This window comes from Passer domesticus, chromosome 6, assembly GCF_036417665.1.
Source record: "Passer domesticus isolate bPasDom1 chromosome 6, bPasDom1.hap1, whole genome shotgun sequence".
NCBI classification, from domain to species: Eukaryota; Metazoa; Chordata; class Aves; order Passeriformes; family Passeridae; genus Passer; species Passer domesticus.
In genome coordinates this window covers 1,265,418-1,283,439 of record NC_087479.1, presented here as the reverse complement: position 1 = coordinate 1,283,439, position 18,022 = coordinate 1,265,418, and the positions used below count along the sequence as shown (strand labels likewise).

General features: G+C 46.6%; 1 protein-coding gene across 2 annotated transcripts in view; it reads left to right on the top strand.

Moving 5' to 3' along the window:
• The window catches only part of MDGA2 (MAM domain containing glycosylphosphatidylinositol anchor 2), a 194,626-nt gene that overhangs the window by 85,821 nt on the left and 90,783 nt on the right, over positions 1-18,022 (top strand). For both annotated transcript variants that reach the window (XM_064422771.1, XM_064422772.1), the window contains 3 exons: positions 97-293; positions 4,441-4,573; positions 17,328-17,597. In XM_064422771.1, coding sequence (XP_064278841.1) covers positions 97-293; positions 4,441-4,573; positions 17,328-17,597 — 600 coding nt within the window. The remainder of the gene's footprint in view (positions 1-96; positions 294-4,440; positions 4,574-17,327; positions 17,598-18,022) is intronic.

Genomic DNA, 18,022 nt, shown 5'->3' with positions numbered 1-18,022 from the left:
TTATGAGGCGTCGTGGGAAATTCCCAGCGCCGCGCTGTTGTTGAGTCGTATAAAGCCTGGCTTAAACTTGGTTTTCCCTGCCTGTTTTTTCCCCAGATTTGGATGATCCCATAGTCACGGTCCACCAGAGCATTGGGGAAGCCAAGGAGCAGTTTTATTATGAGAAGACCGTGTTCCTCAGGTGTGTGGCCAACTCCAACCCGCCCGTGCGCTACAGCTGGCGCCGCGGCCAGGAGGTGCTGCTGCAGGGCTCCGACAAGGGAGTGGAGATCTACGAGCCCTTCTTTACCCAGGTAGGTCTCAAAACTGGGAATTTTTTTCCATCTTGAGGCTTTGTAGTGGGATCTGCCCACAGGGTTTGTGAGGTACTGATTGGGGATGGCCTCCAGATGATGATGCCCCACCCACCCTGGGTGTTGTTAATAGATTTGCTGGCATAAAATACATTTAGATTTTTGTAAAAATACGATTTATTAAATGATGGGGGAGTGATATCTACAGGAGGTCTTTTAAGGTGATTTTTATTGGATCCTGCAAGCCCAAACTTCTGATCCCCATTTTCTCATCATTCCTGATCCAACTCAGCAATTCTGCACTCAGCCTAAATTACAGCCTTAAAAATCTTTTCATGCAGATTAAATTTTAGGAAAAATTTCTTTATGGAAAAAATATAGGCTGCCCAGAAGAGGGGTGGAGTCTCCATCCCTGGAAGCGCTAAAAAACTGTATGGATGTGGTACTTGAGGACATGGATTCATGGAGAACATGGTGGTGGTTGATGGTTGGAGTTAATGATCTTGGAAGGTTTTTCCAACCTTAAAAATTCCATGATTCCTGACTCTATGGGAGCTCCCCATGTTGGTTTTTATACTCCTTTTTTTCTGCCTCTTTTATCTTTAAATGTAAGGTTTCATTTCACAATTCCCCCACTTAAAAATGAGGTGTCAAAAAGGGAAATAAAACCTTTTCCAAAGTGTTCCTGCTCCCATTCCCAGCCCCGAAGGAATCCTGGCTCTGTCGGATAAGCTGAGATTAATTTATCGTGTACACATTTGCACCGAGGCAGGATGGAAAAAGGTGGCAAATCCCATTGTCTGTGGCCAAAAGTGTGGGATGGTGTTCGAAAAAAAAAATAAAAAGAAAGAGGAAAAAAAAGGAGAAAAATTGGTTTGGAAAAATCCAAAGTAATAACAAAGAAAGACAGAGGTGAAAACTGTCTGGTAATTTGGTGTTCAGAGCAGAAAGCAACTGCGACTTTCATAAATAATTTTCAGTTAATGATTTGAGAGCACCTTCATTTGTGGCTTTTTATTGTACTTGACAGCTTTATATTGCTCCAACAGCTCTGTGTTTTCCGGAGAAATGTGGAGCCCGGAACCTTGCAGAGATGGGAATTAAATCACAGAGCCAAGTTATTGGTGTCCTAAATGTAATGAGATTATTTTTAATTTAACATGAACGGGCCCAGTTTAGCAAATCTGGGGCTTTGCTTGGACTCGAGTATAAACTGGAGTTTTGAAATGTTTTAATTAAAAAGCGAAAGTGGATTTTTTTTAATTTTATATTTCATTATGGAAATGCTGAGAATTGCCTTCCCTAAAATCTAAGAATTCATCTACTAAAATGTGTCACATGAAATTAGATTCTTTTTTTGAGGTTATTAAGATCACCCTTCTTAAAATCTTGGTGTGGGTTTAATTAATGAATAAATCAGATGGTCCTGGTGATATTCCAGTCTTATCCATAACCTTTCTCCAGTTATTGGAGGGCAGCTGGAATTAGCGTGGCCTGGATCCGTGCAGGCAAGATCTGCTCTGTGTTTATGAGAGGAAAAGATGTAATTAAAGGTTCAAGAGTCATCAACATCTTCTGCTTAATTAGTTCATTTCATGGTAGGGATGCAAATAGGGAGAGCGGATGGCAAGAGGGACAGAGGGGATTTGGCTTCAGAGGATCAAGACTTGGGAATTTTGAGAGGGAATTTTTTTCTTGAGGGCTCTAAAGGTGGATTTTAATCTGGAAGTGAAATGGAATGGAAAAGGAAACAAAATTTCTCAGGTTTTTCACCAAAAAAAAGAGGTTGATTTTTATTTCCGATGGTTTTATTATTCTGGTAATCATAAAATCCTGGAATGCTTTGTGTGGAAAGGGACCATAAAGCCCATCCCATTCCAACCTAGGGACACCTCTCACTGTCGCAGGCTGCTCCAGCCCCAGTGTCCAGCCTGGCCTTGGGCACTGCCAGGGATCCAGGGGCAGCCACAGCTGCTCTGGCAATTCCAGCCCAGCCAGCAATTCCCAGTTCCCAATCTCCCATCCATCCCTGCCCTCTGGCAGTGGGAGCCATTCCCTGGCTCCCGTCCCTCCATGCCTTGTCCCCAGTCCCTCTGCAGCTCTCCTGGAGCCCCTTCAGGCCCTGCCAGGGGCTCTGAGCTCTCCCTGAAGCCTTCTCCTCTCCAGGGGAACATTCCCAGTTCTCCCAGTCTGGCTCCAGAAGGGCTCCAGCCCTTGGAGCAGCTCCGTGGCTTCTCTGGACTGGCTCCAGCAGCTCCATGTCCTGCTCTGTCCCCAGAGCTGGAGCAGCTCTGCAGGTGGGGTCTCACCTGAGCAGGGCAGAGGGGCAGAATCCCCCCTCTTTCCCTTTTTGCCCATACTCTGGGATGATCCCAAAATCCTGTCAGCAATTAAATCACAGGAGACACTTGGAAGACTGGGCAAATTCAAGCAACTTCCTTAAATATGATAAAATTTTTCCAGTCAACCAGCAAACATCAGCCACTTATTCAAGCACTCATGGGAAGAGAAATTGAACAAACCTGCCCATCCTCATCCACAAAATGTTGGAAAAGTGAACTTCCCAAATCCCAAATCTCGATGGTGGCTTTTTTCCCTGAGAGTTCTTATCCTCCTTGCCGCTCATTGGAATTGCTCAGCCTGAGCACGAGATTAAATTTGCTGTATTTACGACAATTATGCAATTAGACATAATTAGACTAATTATCCCAACCAGTGAGGAAAATATATACATTTTTTTATAAATCTCTGCAAGCTGGGGACAGGATCCAGAATTCCATTGGGAGTTCAGCCCAAGTTCAACCTGGAGCTAAGGAGGGAATGCTGGGATGAAGCTGCCCTGAGTTTGCAGAACTCAGTGCCTTTGGCAGCCTGGATCAGGCCCTTCCCTAGTCCAGAAAAACCTCCTAAAGCAGGAATTTGATCCTTAGGAGCAGCCTTTCCAAGGCTTAATTTTAATCCCATCATTTCCATGGGAAATTTAACAATTTAAACTCCAATATTCCCAAAATCTCTCTAAAATTTCAAGGACTGTTTCTTTTCTTCCCTGCTCAGCTGTATCTTTTTGATGGATTTGTTTTTTTCCCAGTTCTGTACATTCATTTTCTCAAATTTCCTTATTTTTCCTAGACATTCCTGGGCAATGTCTATGCCTTCCTAAGGCTGTGCCTTTCCAGGCCCTTCCCAATTCCAGAGAAACCTCCTAAAGAAGGAATTTGATCTTTAGGAGCAGCTGTTCCAAGGCTTGGCCTTACAATGGGCTTCATGTTAATCCCATCATTTCCATGGGTTTGGTTATACACAGAAACCACTTAAATCCCAATATTCCCAAAGTCCCTCCAAGACTTCAAGGACTGTTTCTTTTCTTCCCTGCTCAGCTGTATTTTTTAATATGGATTTATTTTTTTCTGAGTTTTGTACACTTGTTTTCTCAAACCTCCATATTTTTCCTAGACATTCCTGGGCAGTTGATCCACTGATAATGTTTAAAATAATTCCATGTGTTCCTAAGGCTGTGCCAATATTAAACTTGTTTGGATTTATTGGGACACTGGATAATGAACATTTTCCATGTTTTTCTTTTGGAACTTTGCAGGGGAATCCCACATTTCCCATTTCCCAGTTTTCTGCTGTCCATGTTTGAAGTAATTCAGCAATCCATGTCCCATTCATCTCCCTGCTCTATCCCTGCTCCCTGGCTAAAAATAGAATACATCAGCTCCTCATTTTTAAAGGAAAACAGGAGGAAGTTTGTACCTTGGGATTTTTTTCTTCATGGAAATTTTACCTTAAAATAAATCATCCTGAAAAATTTGTGACATGAAGACTCCATCAGACCAATTTCCCTCTGAATTTCCGGTGTTGATATTCCCTGTATCCTTTGGAAATCCTTTGGGGGAGGACATCAAAGCCTTTAGGTAGAATCCCTGGAAAAGTTGTTTCCATTTTGTGGAATTTCTTGTGAGTTGACTCCTTTCTTTTAGGGTCATCCCCTCTGGATCATCTGGGTTATGTCTTGTGGATGTAACATCAGGGGTCAGTCCCAAGAAACCCACTTGGGAATGCTGGAGGAGGATGGAAATCCCAGATCCGTATCCATTTTAACTCTGCATCTCTTCCTTCCTGACATTCTCTCCTCCTTTTCCAGGGAGAAACCAAGATCCTGAAGCTGAAGAATCTGCGACCTCAGGACTACGCCAACTACAGCTGCATCGCCTCGGTGCGGAATGTCTGCAGCATCCCGGATAAAATGGTGTCCTTCCGCCTCTCCAACAAAACTGGTGAGCTCCAGCAGCACCCTCTGCCCTGGCTGCACTCTGCTCCGGAATTTCGGGCTCTTTCAGGGAATCCTGGAATGGTTTGGGTGGGAAGAACCTTGAAGTCCATCTCATTCCCACCCCTGTGGTGGGCAGGGACAGCTTACATTATCCCAGGGTGATCCAAGCCCAAATGTTCAACCTGGCCTCGGACACTTCTAGGGATCCAGGGTTCCCTGGAAATTCCATCCCTGCCCCTCATCTCCCTCCCAGCCAGGAATTCCTTCTGGAAATCCCATCTAAATCTACCCTCTTCCAGCTTAAAGCCATTTTCCCTTGTCCTGGTCATTCCAGCCAGGAATTATTTTCCAATATCCCACCCAAATCTCCCCTTTTCAACCCAAAAGTCATTCCTTGTGTCCTGTCCCTCCATGCCTTGTCCCCAGTCCCTCTGCAGTTCTCCTGGAGCCCCTTCAGGCCCTGCCAGGGGCTCTGAGCTCTCCCTGGATCCTTCTCCTCTCCAGGGGAACATTTCCAGCTCTCCCAGCCTGGCCCCAGAGCAGAGGGGCTCCATGGAGCAGCTCCATGACCTTTGGAATCCCTCCAATAGTTCCTTGTCTTCCCTCTGCTGTGGAAAGTTTAGAATTTTTATTCCACAAAATGTCTCAAGGGAAAACCCCAACCTTTCTCTACTCTGGCATTGATTTCAGGGATTGATTTGACCTTTTCTTACATCGACCTAAACATCAATCCCTTCCTTGATTCCAACCAAAATGTTTCCTTTCGGATTTAATTGTTCCAAGTGGAAATATCTGAGGAGTTGTGTTGAAATCCTTTTGTGGGAAGTTCTCTAAGCCTTTAGGTAGAATCTCTGGAAAAGTTGTGTCTATTTTGTGGAATTTGTTGTGAATTTATTCTGGTTTTTGGGCTCATCCCTTATGGATCAGTCAGTTGTGTCTCTCCCTCTCATTGTGGCTGTAACACCAGGGGTCAATCCCAAGAAATGCACTCGGGAATGCTGGGGGAGGATGGAAATCCCAGATTTTACCTCTCCTAAAGGCTCTGTGACCAGGATAAACACAGGATGTGTCTGAAATGGTTTATGAACCTCCCACCAAAGAGCCAAACTGAGCTTGGATTTCTGACTAATCAGGAATTTCAGGGGAATGTGCTTTGGAAAACAATTTCACAGGAAGTGTTGGAACATTTGGAGACTTCAGGTTAGATTAGGGTGGTTTAGACCTTAATAATTTGTGTCTGAGGCCCTGAAATCAGGGAGAAAATGAACACAAAATTAAAATGCTGAGCGTGGCTGGGATCAACAGGGAATTTTATTTGCTCTTCCATATTTCTCATCATTCCTGTCCTCTGGGCTTTATTCCAAGGAGTTGCCTCCTGCTTTTTTGGAATTGCTGATTGGACAGCAGACCTGTGGTTTCCCACTGCTGTCCACAACCCTTGAAAGCAGATCCACCAGGAATTACGGTTTTCTCTGAAGATATCCAGGAAAATTACTTGGAAGGCCTTAATTTACACTCCCATAAATTTTTCCAGGGGAAAAAAAAATACCTGAAGTGACGTTTGTCCCTCATGAGCAGCTCTGGTTTCCTGGCAGGAGAGGCCTTTCCATGGGAGGTGGGGTTGGGAGCAACTCCTGACCTTCATCCGACTTCATCCATGGCAAGAGAGTGTGGGAATTGATCCTGCTCCCATTTTTCCTTGGAATAATTTTGCTGTTGAAGCCAGCACAGTCTCAGTTCCTGTTGAGCCTCATCTTCAACAAAATTGATATTCCAGCACTTGGGGAACATCAAACTCTCATTTCCTGAGCCCAGGATGGGTGATCCTGGGGCAATTTTGCCAAAAGAAGGAATTATTCCCACATTACACATGCCATGGTTATTTGGGGAGAAAATTGTCTTTTTTGGAGTAATTTCCTATGCAAACAAGCCTGGAAAATAATAAGGATTCCCTCTTTTCCACGAGGAATTAGATCACAAGCACCAAGGGCAGGATTAGATGTGAAAAGTGATTAATGCAGGAGCTCATTAAGGACAGGGACTGAGGTGGGGGGGAGTCTAAACTAAAACTTTGCTCATTTAATAAATCTTCACCTCACAGAAGTTCTTCAGTTGAACTTCGCCTGGTGTAACTCTGGAGAAATTAGAGAAATTGTAAATCCAGAGGAATCCATGATAAATCCAAAGTAATGAAAATCAGAGCCTGAAGCTGAAGCTGTTTCAGTCCTGTCCTGTCCATCGGTTTAATTGGAAGCTGGAGGGATGGGATGGAGAGCCAGGAATATCTGAGGGGTGCAAAGATGTCCCAGATTTATTGTCACTGTTGTGGTTCTGAGTGTGTTTAATCCAGCTGCAATCTGTGGGATCAGAATGGGGGAATTTGGCTGTTCTGCATTCAATGGAATAATGGAATGGTTTGGACTGGATCTTAAATCCCACCCCTGCCATGGCAGGGACACCTCCCACTGTCCCAGGCTGCTCCAGACCCAGTGTCCAGCCTGGCCTTGGGCACTGCCAAGGATCCAGGGGCAGCCACAGCTGCTCTGGCAATTCCAGCCCAGCCAGCAATTCCCAGTTCCCAATCTCCCACCCATCCCTGCCCTCTGGCAGTGGGAGCCATTCCCTGGCTCCTGTCCCTCCATGCCTTGTCCCCAGTCCCTCTGCAGCTCTCCTGGAGCCCCTTCAGGCCCTGCCAGGGGCTCTGAGCTCTCCCTGGATCCTTCTCCTCTCCAGGAGAACATTCCCAGCTCTCCCAGCCTGGCTCCAGAGTGGCTTCATCCCTTGGAGCAGCTCCATGGCCTCCTCTGGATCACTCCAGCAAAGCCACAGCTTTCTTGTGCTGAGAATTCCAGAGCTGTGATTTCCCAGGTGGAGTCTCCCAAGGACAGGACAGAGGGGGACAATCCCCTCCCTCCAGCTGTTCCATGAGACCCTGGATCCTCATCCCCCTCCTCCATCGCTGTGACCTCACTTTTCAGGCAAAAATACTTCTTTGTTCCAGCACAGACCAGTTTAAAACACAGAACCAGCCCCAAAGCCTAAAGTGGATGCTGGAAATAGTGCAGCTGAGGTCACTCCAGAGGTGTCACCGTGCATAGGCCAAAGCCCAAGGTGACAATTAAAAACGGTAACTTAAAGCAGAAGGTAGAGCTGCTGGTTGAGATTGATTTTGTGTCTAAAAGCAGCAATTAATCTGCTAATTCCTTATCTCAATAGATAAGAAATTTGAAGGGAAGCAGCTCCAGGCAGGGCTGGAATAGGATGGGATTTAAGGCCCCGTCCATCCCAAACTAGTCCATGATTTTGGGATTCTCTCCCCATCTCTCTGCCTTCACCAGGAGCGTGCTTTGCTCAGGTTTCTGTGAGCAGCAACAAATTCCTGCTCATGTAGAAATCCCTGGATCTGTTTTTCCAAGCCCAGCTCAGCTGAGTGTCAAAGAGGAATTACTGACAGCTGATGGTGTCACCAGTTTTCATGGGAGGCACTAAAAAAAGGGAATTTCAGCCCCAGCTCCTGCTGAATGGCACATGGAACACTCCGAGCTAAGAATAACCTGAATGGAGCTTTTCAAGAGCGTTCATTGTTTCAAAATGCCAGAGAAAAAAGCAGAATATTTACCCAGAAAACCACGGGAATTCTGGGCTCCTCAGAATAGTTCCTGTAATATGATTGAGGAAAAGCAAATCAGGCTTTTATCTCGCTCCACAAAGCAGCTTGGGTGGCACTGATTCATTTGGAAATGATATTACTTTGTCTATTAGCAGCCAGTTTAGTGCAGGTGATCATTAATCCATAAATTAAGGCTGAGTTTTGGCAGCTTCCAGGAGAAAATAAACCAGCCCAGGAACTTTTCCCGAGCAAGATGAGTCTTTCAATCCGTGATTTTTCAGCTGCCTGCCACAGCTCATTGAAATCACAGCTGAAGCTGCTGCTCTGTCTGGGGCATGTGGTGGGAGACAAATTAAAAAAGGCTTAATTCACTTTTAATCCCTCGATTAGGCTGAAGCCTGTCATGATAAACTTGCTTTGTTTCCCGTCAGTCAGACAAAGCACTGCAAAGGGAATTATGGAAGGTGGAAGAAATATTTCTTTTCACATTTCCTGGCATTCTTGGGGGGAGGTGACTGGGATCTGCATGAACGGGGCTGGAAATCCTGAGGTTGCTCTGAGCTGAGCACTGCAGGTGGGTGATTTTATGGAATCCCAGAATGGTTTGGGATGGAAGGAACCTTAAATCCCATCCACTTCCATGGGCAGGGACCCCTCCCACTGTCCCAGGGTGTTCTGAACCCCAATGTCCAACCTGGCCTTGGGCACTTCCAGGGGTCCAGGGGCAGCCACAGCTTTTCCAGGATAATTCTTTAGCAAAAAGGAATAGTAGGAAATAAAGCTGGAAAGGATCCCAAGGGATCCTTCAGGCCTGTTCTTGCCACACCAATCCTGTTGTCCTGGCTGGTTTTGGCTCCCTGCAGGGCTGACAGGGAATCTGGTCCTGGCACGGAATGAGGAATTGTCCTCTCTCCCTTTGCAGCAGGATTTTCCCTGTTGGAGTGTGTCTTGTTTCAGGAATTCCTGAAGGAGCTGGAAAGGGGCTCAGCCTGGAGCAAAGGAGGCTCAGGGGGCCCTTGTGGCTCTGCACAGCTCCTGCCAGGAGGGGACAGCCGGGGGGGTCAGGCTCCCATTTTCCATGGGATCAGAGGAAATGACCTCAAGTGTCATCCAGGAAGACTAAGGTTGGATATTGTGAAAATTCCTTCATGGAAAAAGTTCCCCAGCCCTGGCACAGCTCCCAGGGAGGTTTGGAGTGCCCATCCCTGGAGGGATTTAAATCCCTGTGGATGTGGCACGTGGGGACATGGTGGCCTTGCAGGGCTGGGAATGGTTGGACTCGAGGTTTTCCAACCCTAACAATTCCTTGAGTGTATAAAGAACACTTCCTTTATTCCCTGGGGGTCACATCATCCCAGTGTCCCCAGTCCTGATCTCCTTTGAGAAGCTCAGCCCTGTGGGAATGCAGAGCTCTCCACATTCCCAGCCCCACAAACACTGGATCCAACCAGAGCTGCTTCCCCGCATTCCCAAAAAATTCCCTTTTACTACATCCCTGGATCCCAGCTCCCTTTTCCTGAGCACATTGCTGATGGTTGTTCCTGTGTCCTCCAGAAGCCTCAGGGTCCCTCCTTGGCAGCTCTTCATTAGCCAGCCACCCCTAATCCACTAATTAGGATGTTGCTGTTGCAGCAGGGCTGGGCTGAGGTGTCTGGAGCTGCTCAGGCAGAGCTGCACTCGGGGAATTCAGGAACAACTCATCCTTTCTATTTTTGGAAAGCAGGAATTGTGCTCTAGGGGCTCTGAGATCCACGACCTCGGCTTGCAGGCCTGACTTTGGCATGGCTGGGATGGATTTAATCCTGCATGGGTTTAATCCTGCCTGTGGATCTAAATTCAGCAGGGAAGGGGCAATCCCACCATGCGTTTAAGCTGCCAAAGGGAGGATCCTGCTTCCCTCAGCACCTCTGGATCAAATCCTCACAGAATGAATCCCTCCAGTGTGGGAGCTGGGAGCTTTTGTAGCCTCTCCTGAGCAGAAGCAGCAAGGAAGTGCCTTGAAAAGCCAAGATCCGCCTCCCTCCCTCCCACTGGAATCCTCAATGCCACTTCTGTGCGTGAACGGCAGCACGAGCCCACCGAGGCACCAAAGTGCTGGGAAAAGGAGAGGAAAAGCACCCAGGAAAAAAGGAGAATAAAGATGGGAGTCATCAGAGCTGCAGCCCCTCGGCTGGAAAAGCAGAGGGATTCTGGAAAAGTTGGAGGATGGGGAAAAGGGAAATTCCATTGAGGAATGGCATAGAGATACCTGGATTGGCTTGTGTGGATATATGGGAATATAGAAGCACCAAGCGCAGCTGAAAAACCTTCATAAATGTGATTTATAGTTATATTTGTTTATATTAAAGGAAGATTTTTTTTCCCCAGAGGGTGCTGGCACTGCCCAGGCTCCCCAGGGAATGGGCATGGCACGGAGGCTGCCAGGGATGCCCAAGGTGGGTGGGATTGCTGGGGGTCTGGGCAGGGACAGGGGTTGGTCTCTGTGATCCTTGTGGATCTTTCCCACTCAGGATATTCCAATGCACAATTCTTGGACAATACCATTCTTTATTTCTAGCCTGTAACTCCCCACTCTGCTCCCTGAACCTCAGAATTTTCCATTTTTGACAGGGTGCCCAGACAAAATGATCTTGCTCTTGCCTCAACTTTAAGCCTCTTTATTTCAGGGACAGGCTCAGGGCAGACTGAAAAATAGGATTTTTTTTCTTTTTAATCCCTGACAGGAGCAGTGACTGCTCAGGGATCCCAGTGGGAGGTTCAGGGACACAGACAAGGGTGGCTGTGTCCTTCAAGGGACACCTGCCCTGGGTGTGGGGGGACACCCCTTTGTCCCAGAACTGATCCAGGTATTTTACCAGCTGGAAATTTCTCCTGTGTGCCAGAGAAAACTCTAAATCCTGCCTGTGCCATGAGGGGTTATAATTAAATAATCTCTGAGGCCTCTTCCGACCCAAACCATTCCATGAGGAACCATTCCATGATGATCCTAAAGCAATTGCAATGCTTAAAGCTGCTCTGGGAATATTTTACTTCAGTTATTCCATGCATCAAGTCAAAAAAAGGACACAAATCTGAATGATCTGGGATTTGAGAAGCTTCTCTTTATTTCTTCTTGACCTGGAAGCGCTGGAAATTTAAAGGCAGTGAAAAGGAAATAGGAGAAAAGAGAAAGTAAGTAAAAAAGAAAGATGAGGTGTAAGATAAATATGTTTTATTTGCCTAAACACAAATTTTTAGAACTAAAAATGTTCTAGAACTCTAGAGCTGTATAGCTGGAGAATTTTCTGCTCTTTTCACATGGTGTGCAACTTCCACCGGGATCTCTCTGTAGCAGCAGAGGATAAACACAGAAAAATATAAAAGATATTTTCATCGCTTGTTCTAAGACTTTTTTTCTTTTATTTTTCCCTGCATTTATATTTTTTAGGGGTAATTTGAGCTTTTTGAAGGCCTGATGATGAAAAGAAAGGACCTGCCCTATTGCAGGGTGGGCAACAAAAAGTTTATTTTTGCCCTGTAAAATAACAGTAAAAAAAAATAAATATGGGGAATGGAGCTGAAGAAAGGGAGATTTCGGTTGGACTTATGGAATTTCAGGCTGGGAGGGTAAAGAAGAGCAGAGATGGAATTCTTAGAGAAGCTAGCTGTGGCTGCCCCGGGATCCCTGGCAGTGCCCAAGGCCAGGTTGGACACTGGGGCTGGAGCAGCCTGGGACAGTGGGAGGGGTCCCTGCCATGGCAGGGGTGGAGCAAGATGAGTTTTAAGCTCCCTCCTATTTGATTCTAACTCAAAATTTGGGAATTCCAGCCCACTCTTGTTTGAACTTTCTGGAGTAAATAGTTGCAGGAATGCTGCTTCCAGCCTGGCAGGAAGCTCAAACCCTTCCTCCCTGAGCACCGCGTGTCTCGTTAGGAATATTGGCTTAGTGCTCCTGCAAGAAATGCTGGCTGTAAATGAAATGGATGCACACACAGCAATGGATATAAAAATATAATTCAATTATGTTCTATTACTTCGGTTCTGCCTTTCAAATAATGCCCCAAACTGGAGGAAATAATGTCCTTTCATTTCCATTCATCACAGCTGAGAGCCTTGTCAAGGACATGACTTGCTGCCTGTACTTTGATATTGCTATTAAATTATTGGGTTTCTTCTGCATTTCCAGTAATCCCTAAAGCCAATTGTGACATTTCCTCAATTCCATACATCCAGCCTAAATACCTCTATTTGTCTCACTGTAATTATGACACTTTGGCAGTGGATTTTTTCGGGCTGCTCCAAGAATGACAGACGGATTTTCCTCCCCGTGCGATCCCGGCCTCAGCTCCCCATCCCAGACAGCAGCAGAAATTCCACCCCTTCAAATTGCCTCAACATCTTCATCTGATCCTTGAATAAATCCCAAAATGCTTTGGGTGGGATGGGACCTTCAGGATTATCCCATTCTACTCCCTGCAGGGCAGGGACACCTTCCACTCTCACAGGTTGCTCCAAACCTCATCCAACCTGGAACATTCCAAGGATGGATCAACCACAGCTTCTCTGGTCCAAAGTGCTTGGCTTTAATTAGCCTGGTCTAATTAAGAGTGTTAAGGATGACTTAAGGAGTGCTTGGTTTGTGCTCAGTCTGAGAAAATCTTGCCCCAGTCATTAATCAAGCCCAGGGTGTGTTTCCTGCTGGTTTAGGATTATCCCATTCCACTCCCTGCAGGGCAGGGACATCTTCCAGTGGGTGAGGTTGCTCCAAACCCCATTGAAACTGGAACATTCCAAGCATGGAGCAGCCGCAGCTTCTGTGGTCCAAGTGCTTGGCAGCCTGGTCTAATTAAGCGTGTTAACGATGACTTAAGGAGTGCTTGGTTTGCGCTCAGTCTGAGAAAGCCTTGCCCCAGTCATTAATCAAGCCCAGGGTGTGTTTCCTGCTGGTTTAGCTCCTTGTGAGGACTGGGCTATGTTGGAGCCATTAATTATTAATTTCCTAATCAATCTCCATCCATCTGCCACTGGTGCCTGGCTTGCCTTTAACACGAGGCCACAAAAATGGATGTAATTCCCATTTAAATTCCTGGTAGTGCCTGGAGCAGCAGGGCCGGGCGTTGTGACCCGCTGTAATTCCAAGAGCACTTTGTCACCGGCGCCGTTGGCTCCCCAGGCAGCTCTGAAATCCCGGGATGCAGCAGCACCGCTCCCACACGGAAGCCTCTGAATGGGAGCCCCTTTCCCAAGGCTGCAGCTGCGGCGTGAATGGGAGCGGGGCGGATTCCCTCGGATCAGTAGGGCCTTGTTCTGCCAGGGGAGGAGCTCCCAGGGGCTCTGCCGCTCTCTTTGTCCCCTGCCAAGCCAAGCCTGACTCCGAAATGTGGGATTGGCGCTCGGAAACCCCGACTTCCAAAGGGCAGGGGGGATGCGGAGCCCTCAGGACATGGAGGTGTTCTTGTGGTGTACAAATGTGATGTTTGGAAAGCGTGTTCCAGGCAAGTTTTGGGAGTATTTCCCAGAGCTTGCTATTGTTCACTTATGATTTTTATTATTCCTAATGGAATCCAAGGGAGGTTTTGACCAGGAATGTTGGCTGGCTGAGGCTCTGCTGGGTTGGAGGTTGTGGTTGGGAGAAGCTTTGCTGGCCAAAGCTCCATGGCCCAGTGCTCCCCTCCTCAATCCTGGAAATCATGTTGGACACACCTCAGCTTGGGAAGAGGCTTTGAGAGTGATAACAGACCCCCTTTAGTCCTGACTCCTTCTGGCAAGGATGGTTTCTTTGCATTTGGAATTCTTGGAATTTATGAGATTTCATACATGAACCTCTCCTGTGTTCCTGTGGCTGCCCCTGGATCCCTGGCAGTGCCCAAGGTCAGGTTGGACATTGGGGCTTGGAGCAGCCTGGGACAGTGGGAGGTGCCCCTGCCCATGGCAGGGGTGGCAGAGGGTGGGCTTTAAGGTCCCTCCAACCTGAACCATTCCAGGATTCCATGATTCCCTGGCTGTAACTTGCCATTCTTTTCTCCTTTAGCAGAGAAATATCAATGTAAAGGTTCATTTGTGAATATTGGGAATATTCCCTTCATAAGAAGGGTTTGGCCCTTTATCTGTTCCACTGAGTCCTATTTCCTGAAAACCTCAATGACCTTCCTGAATTTCTTAATATTTTTTGTATTAAATCCAGCTTGCCGTGTCCGTGCCTGCAGAAAAGCAGGGATTTCTGTTTGCTTTTTTGGGATTGGAGCTGAAAGTGAAACTTGGTGGTGTAAATAAAGGGAAACTGCTGTACCCAAACTCTCATTTCCATGTATTTTCTGTTTGGAGTGCCAGGATGAAAGGGATGTGTCCCAGCCTTTTTATCCCATCCCACTTTTTTCCTGAAGGATGGCAAAGGGCTCCCTTTCATCTGCAGGATTATGGAAGTGGCCCCACCAGCTTGGCTTGACGTCGGTGCTTTTATCTTTTGCTTCAAGTTTTGAAGGATTATCCGTGGTTCCCTTGTTCCCTGTCTCGAGATTTGATGGGAAGTGGGAGCAAAGAGCAGCTCCTTGCTGGAATTGTTCAGGAAAAATGATGAAACCCAGGAGAGAGGAAGGGAGAGGGAAATAGGTGCCAGTTGGGTGTTGATGATGACCCCACAGGTTCTGGTTGTACCTGGATCCCTGGTTTAGTCATCTTCTCCCAAAATAAAACCTCCTTAAAGCAGAAAACATGGCACAATTCCCAGTTTCCCAGCTGGAATTCCAAAGCAGGAATTTGAAACATCCTCCCTGTTGGAGGCATCAGCTGATGGAAGAAGAGCTCAGAGGTTGCGAGCAAAGAGACCCTGGCCCAGCTGGCAGAGCTGACTGGTTTGGGGTCTGGATTTTAGCCATGAGCCAAATTCCTTTGGTTTTAAATTACTTGAACCAGGAATTCATGCTGGGAAGGATCTGAGGAGTCCAAAAATGGGAGAAACTGGAAGAGAGGGCTTGGATTGTGAATCTCTGCTCTCCTAAGGAGTTTCTGTCTGGTGACCAAGGGCTGTACTGAGGGAGTGGCTGGAGCTGTGTCCAGGAGGGATAGGACTGACAGCAGGGAAAGGTTCCACTATTCCAGAGGGTGCTGGCACTGCCCAGGCTCCCCAGGGAATGGGCACATTCCCAAGGCTGCCAGAGCTCCAGGAGCTGCCTTTGGACAGTGCTGCCAGGGATGCCCAGGGTGGGATTGTTGGGGGGTCTGGGCAGGGCCAGGAGCTGGATCCATAATCCTTGTGGGCCTCCCCCTCAGGACATTCCATGAATATGATGTTCCCAGTTCTCCCAGTGCCAGGACAGACACAAAGGAAGCTCTTCCCATATTTTTTTGTTCCCGCTTCCAAATGCAGACAAAGCAAATTCCTCCTGGGTGAAGCCCAAATGAAGCAAACTCTGATTTTATGGCTGATTCTTTTATTTGCCTCTAGTGCTTGGTTTGTATTCCTTTAATATTGAAATAAGATTCCCATCTAAAGCAGAACACCCGGGAATATCTCCCTGTAATAACAAGGATGGGGATGTGATTTTGGAATGTAACATTTTTATTGCCTTTCCCTTTTTATTACCACATTTGCTGGCATTCTTGGCCCAGAATGTCAATCCTTCACCTTCATTCCTGGGGCTTTTTTTTGGAGTTGCTGCTTTTCCTGGCCTAGCAATGGATATTTATACAATGGTTCATCATTTATGCAGCTTAAGGGATGCCTTGGAGCAAAGCCTGGATCTAGCAAGGGTGGACCCCTCACCACAGGGGACACAGGATGTCACAGCTCAGAGTGTGATTTTATATTTATATTTATATTTATATTTATATTTATATTTATATTTATATTTATATTTATATTTATATTTATATTTATATTTATATTTATATTTATATTTATATTATTTAGTGTATATTAATATTATTTAGATTTATATTATAAATATGTATATAATTTATATAATTTATATTTTATTTATATCTATATTCTACAATGAATTGCTGCCCTGACCCTTATTATTGAGCATTTGCTCCTCTTCTATCACATGGAAATATTTAATGGAAAAGGAGAGACAAAAAAAGAGAATTAAATTTAATCTTGTCTTTCTGAGGTCAGCAGCATCTCCCCATCAACATGTGCTGACTGCTCCCACTACACTTGGTCATAGGATATTATGGGAATTTTATGGGAATTATAGGAATTAGGTGTGAGCTGAAGGTTGTACATCCCAGAGAGGGAAAAATGCCTCTGTCTGGGATGGTTCAGTCTCTCCATGTGCAAAGAGATGATGTCCCAAGGGAGATCCCTCTCTGGATTCCAGCTCCAGGGATTCATCCCAGTTGGCAGCCAAGTTCCCAGGAATTCAGTGGGGAGCACGTGGATGGAGAGGGATGGATGAGTGGCAGGATCTGACATGAGGAGAACAGGCTTCCCATGCCAAACAAGTTGTTGACTCATTCCTTTTTCCAAGGTTTCCAATCCAGTGTGCTGGCACCTGTCCCACACATGGCATGTTCCATCCTAAATGTGGTTGCAGGGCTGCCCATCCATCTGTTTGTTCATCGTCCATCCGTCCATCTATCCCTGCTCCCATCAATCCATCAACCCTAGCTCCATCTGCATGCCCAGGGAATGTGGCTGCCCCTGGATCCCTGGCAGTGCCCAAGGCCAGGTTGGACACTGGGGCTTGGAACACCCTGGGACAGTGGGAGGTGTCCCTGCCCATGGCAGAGGTGGCACTGGATGGGATTTAAGGTCCCTGCCAACCCAAACCATTCCATGATTTTGTGATTCCATGGCTTTAAGTCTCCCTGCTTTTCTTTATCTCCTTCTCCTTTCCTTACTGGAACAACCAGTCAGAACTGGAACAAGAAACCAGTGAGTGTCAGGACACAGGGAATGGCTCCCACTGCCAGAGGGCAGTGATGGATGGGAGATTGGGAATTAGGAATTCCTGGCTTGGAGGATGGGGCAGCCCTGGCTCACCCTGGTGCCCAGAGCAGCTGTGGCTGCCCCTGAATCCCTGGAAGTGTCCGAGACCAGGCTGGACGGGTCTTGGAGCAGCCTGGGACAGTGGAAGGTGTCCCTGCCATGGCAGGGATGGGATGATCTTTAAGATCCCTTCCATCCCAACCATTCCCTGATTCTGTAATCTCTGTTGTTCTGCAGCATCCCCTTCCATCAAGCTCCTCGTGGATGACCCCATCGTGGTGAACCCTGGAGAAGCCATCACGTTGGTGTGTGTGACCACTGGGGGCGAGCCAGCACCCAGCCTGACGTGGGTGAGGTCTGCGGGGGTCCTGCCTGACAAGACTGTCCTGAACGGGGGCACCCTGACCATTCCCGCCATCACCTCCGAGGATTCCGGCACCTACAGCTGCATCGCCAACAACAATGTCGGCAATCCCGCAAAGAAGTCCACCAACATCATTGTAAGAGGTGAGTTCAGTTGGAAAACCATGGACTTTTCTCCTGGACGATTATTCCAGTCCTAATCTAGTGGGACAGCAACATTCAAGGTTCAGTGTTTGAAGTTCAACATTCAACATTCAATGTTCAACGTTCAGTATTCAACATTCAACGTTCAACATTCATTGTTCAATGTTCAATATTCAGCATTTGTTGTTCAACATTCAATGTTCATTGTTCAACATTCAATGTTCATTGTTCAGCATTCAACATTCAAAATTCCATGTTCAATGTTCACTATTCAACTTTCAATGTTCATTCAATGTTAAACATTCAATGTTCATTGTTCATTGTTCAACATTCAATGTTCAGTGCTCAATGTTCAAAATTCAATGTACAACATTCAAGGTTTAACGTTCAACATTCAACGTTCAATGTTCAACGTTAAATATCCA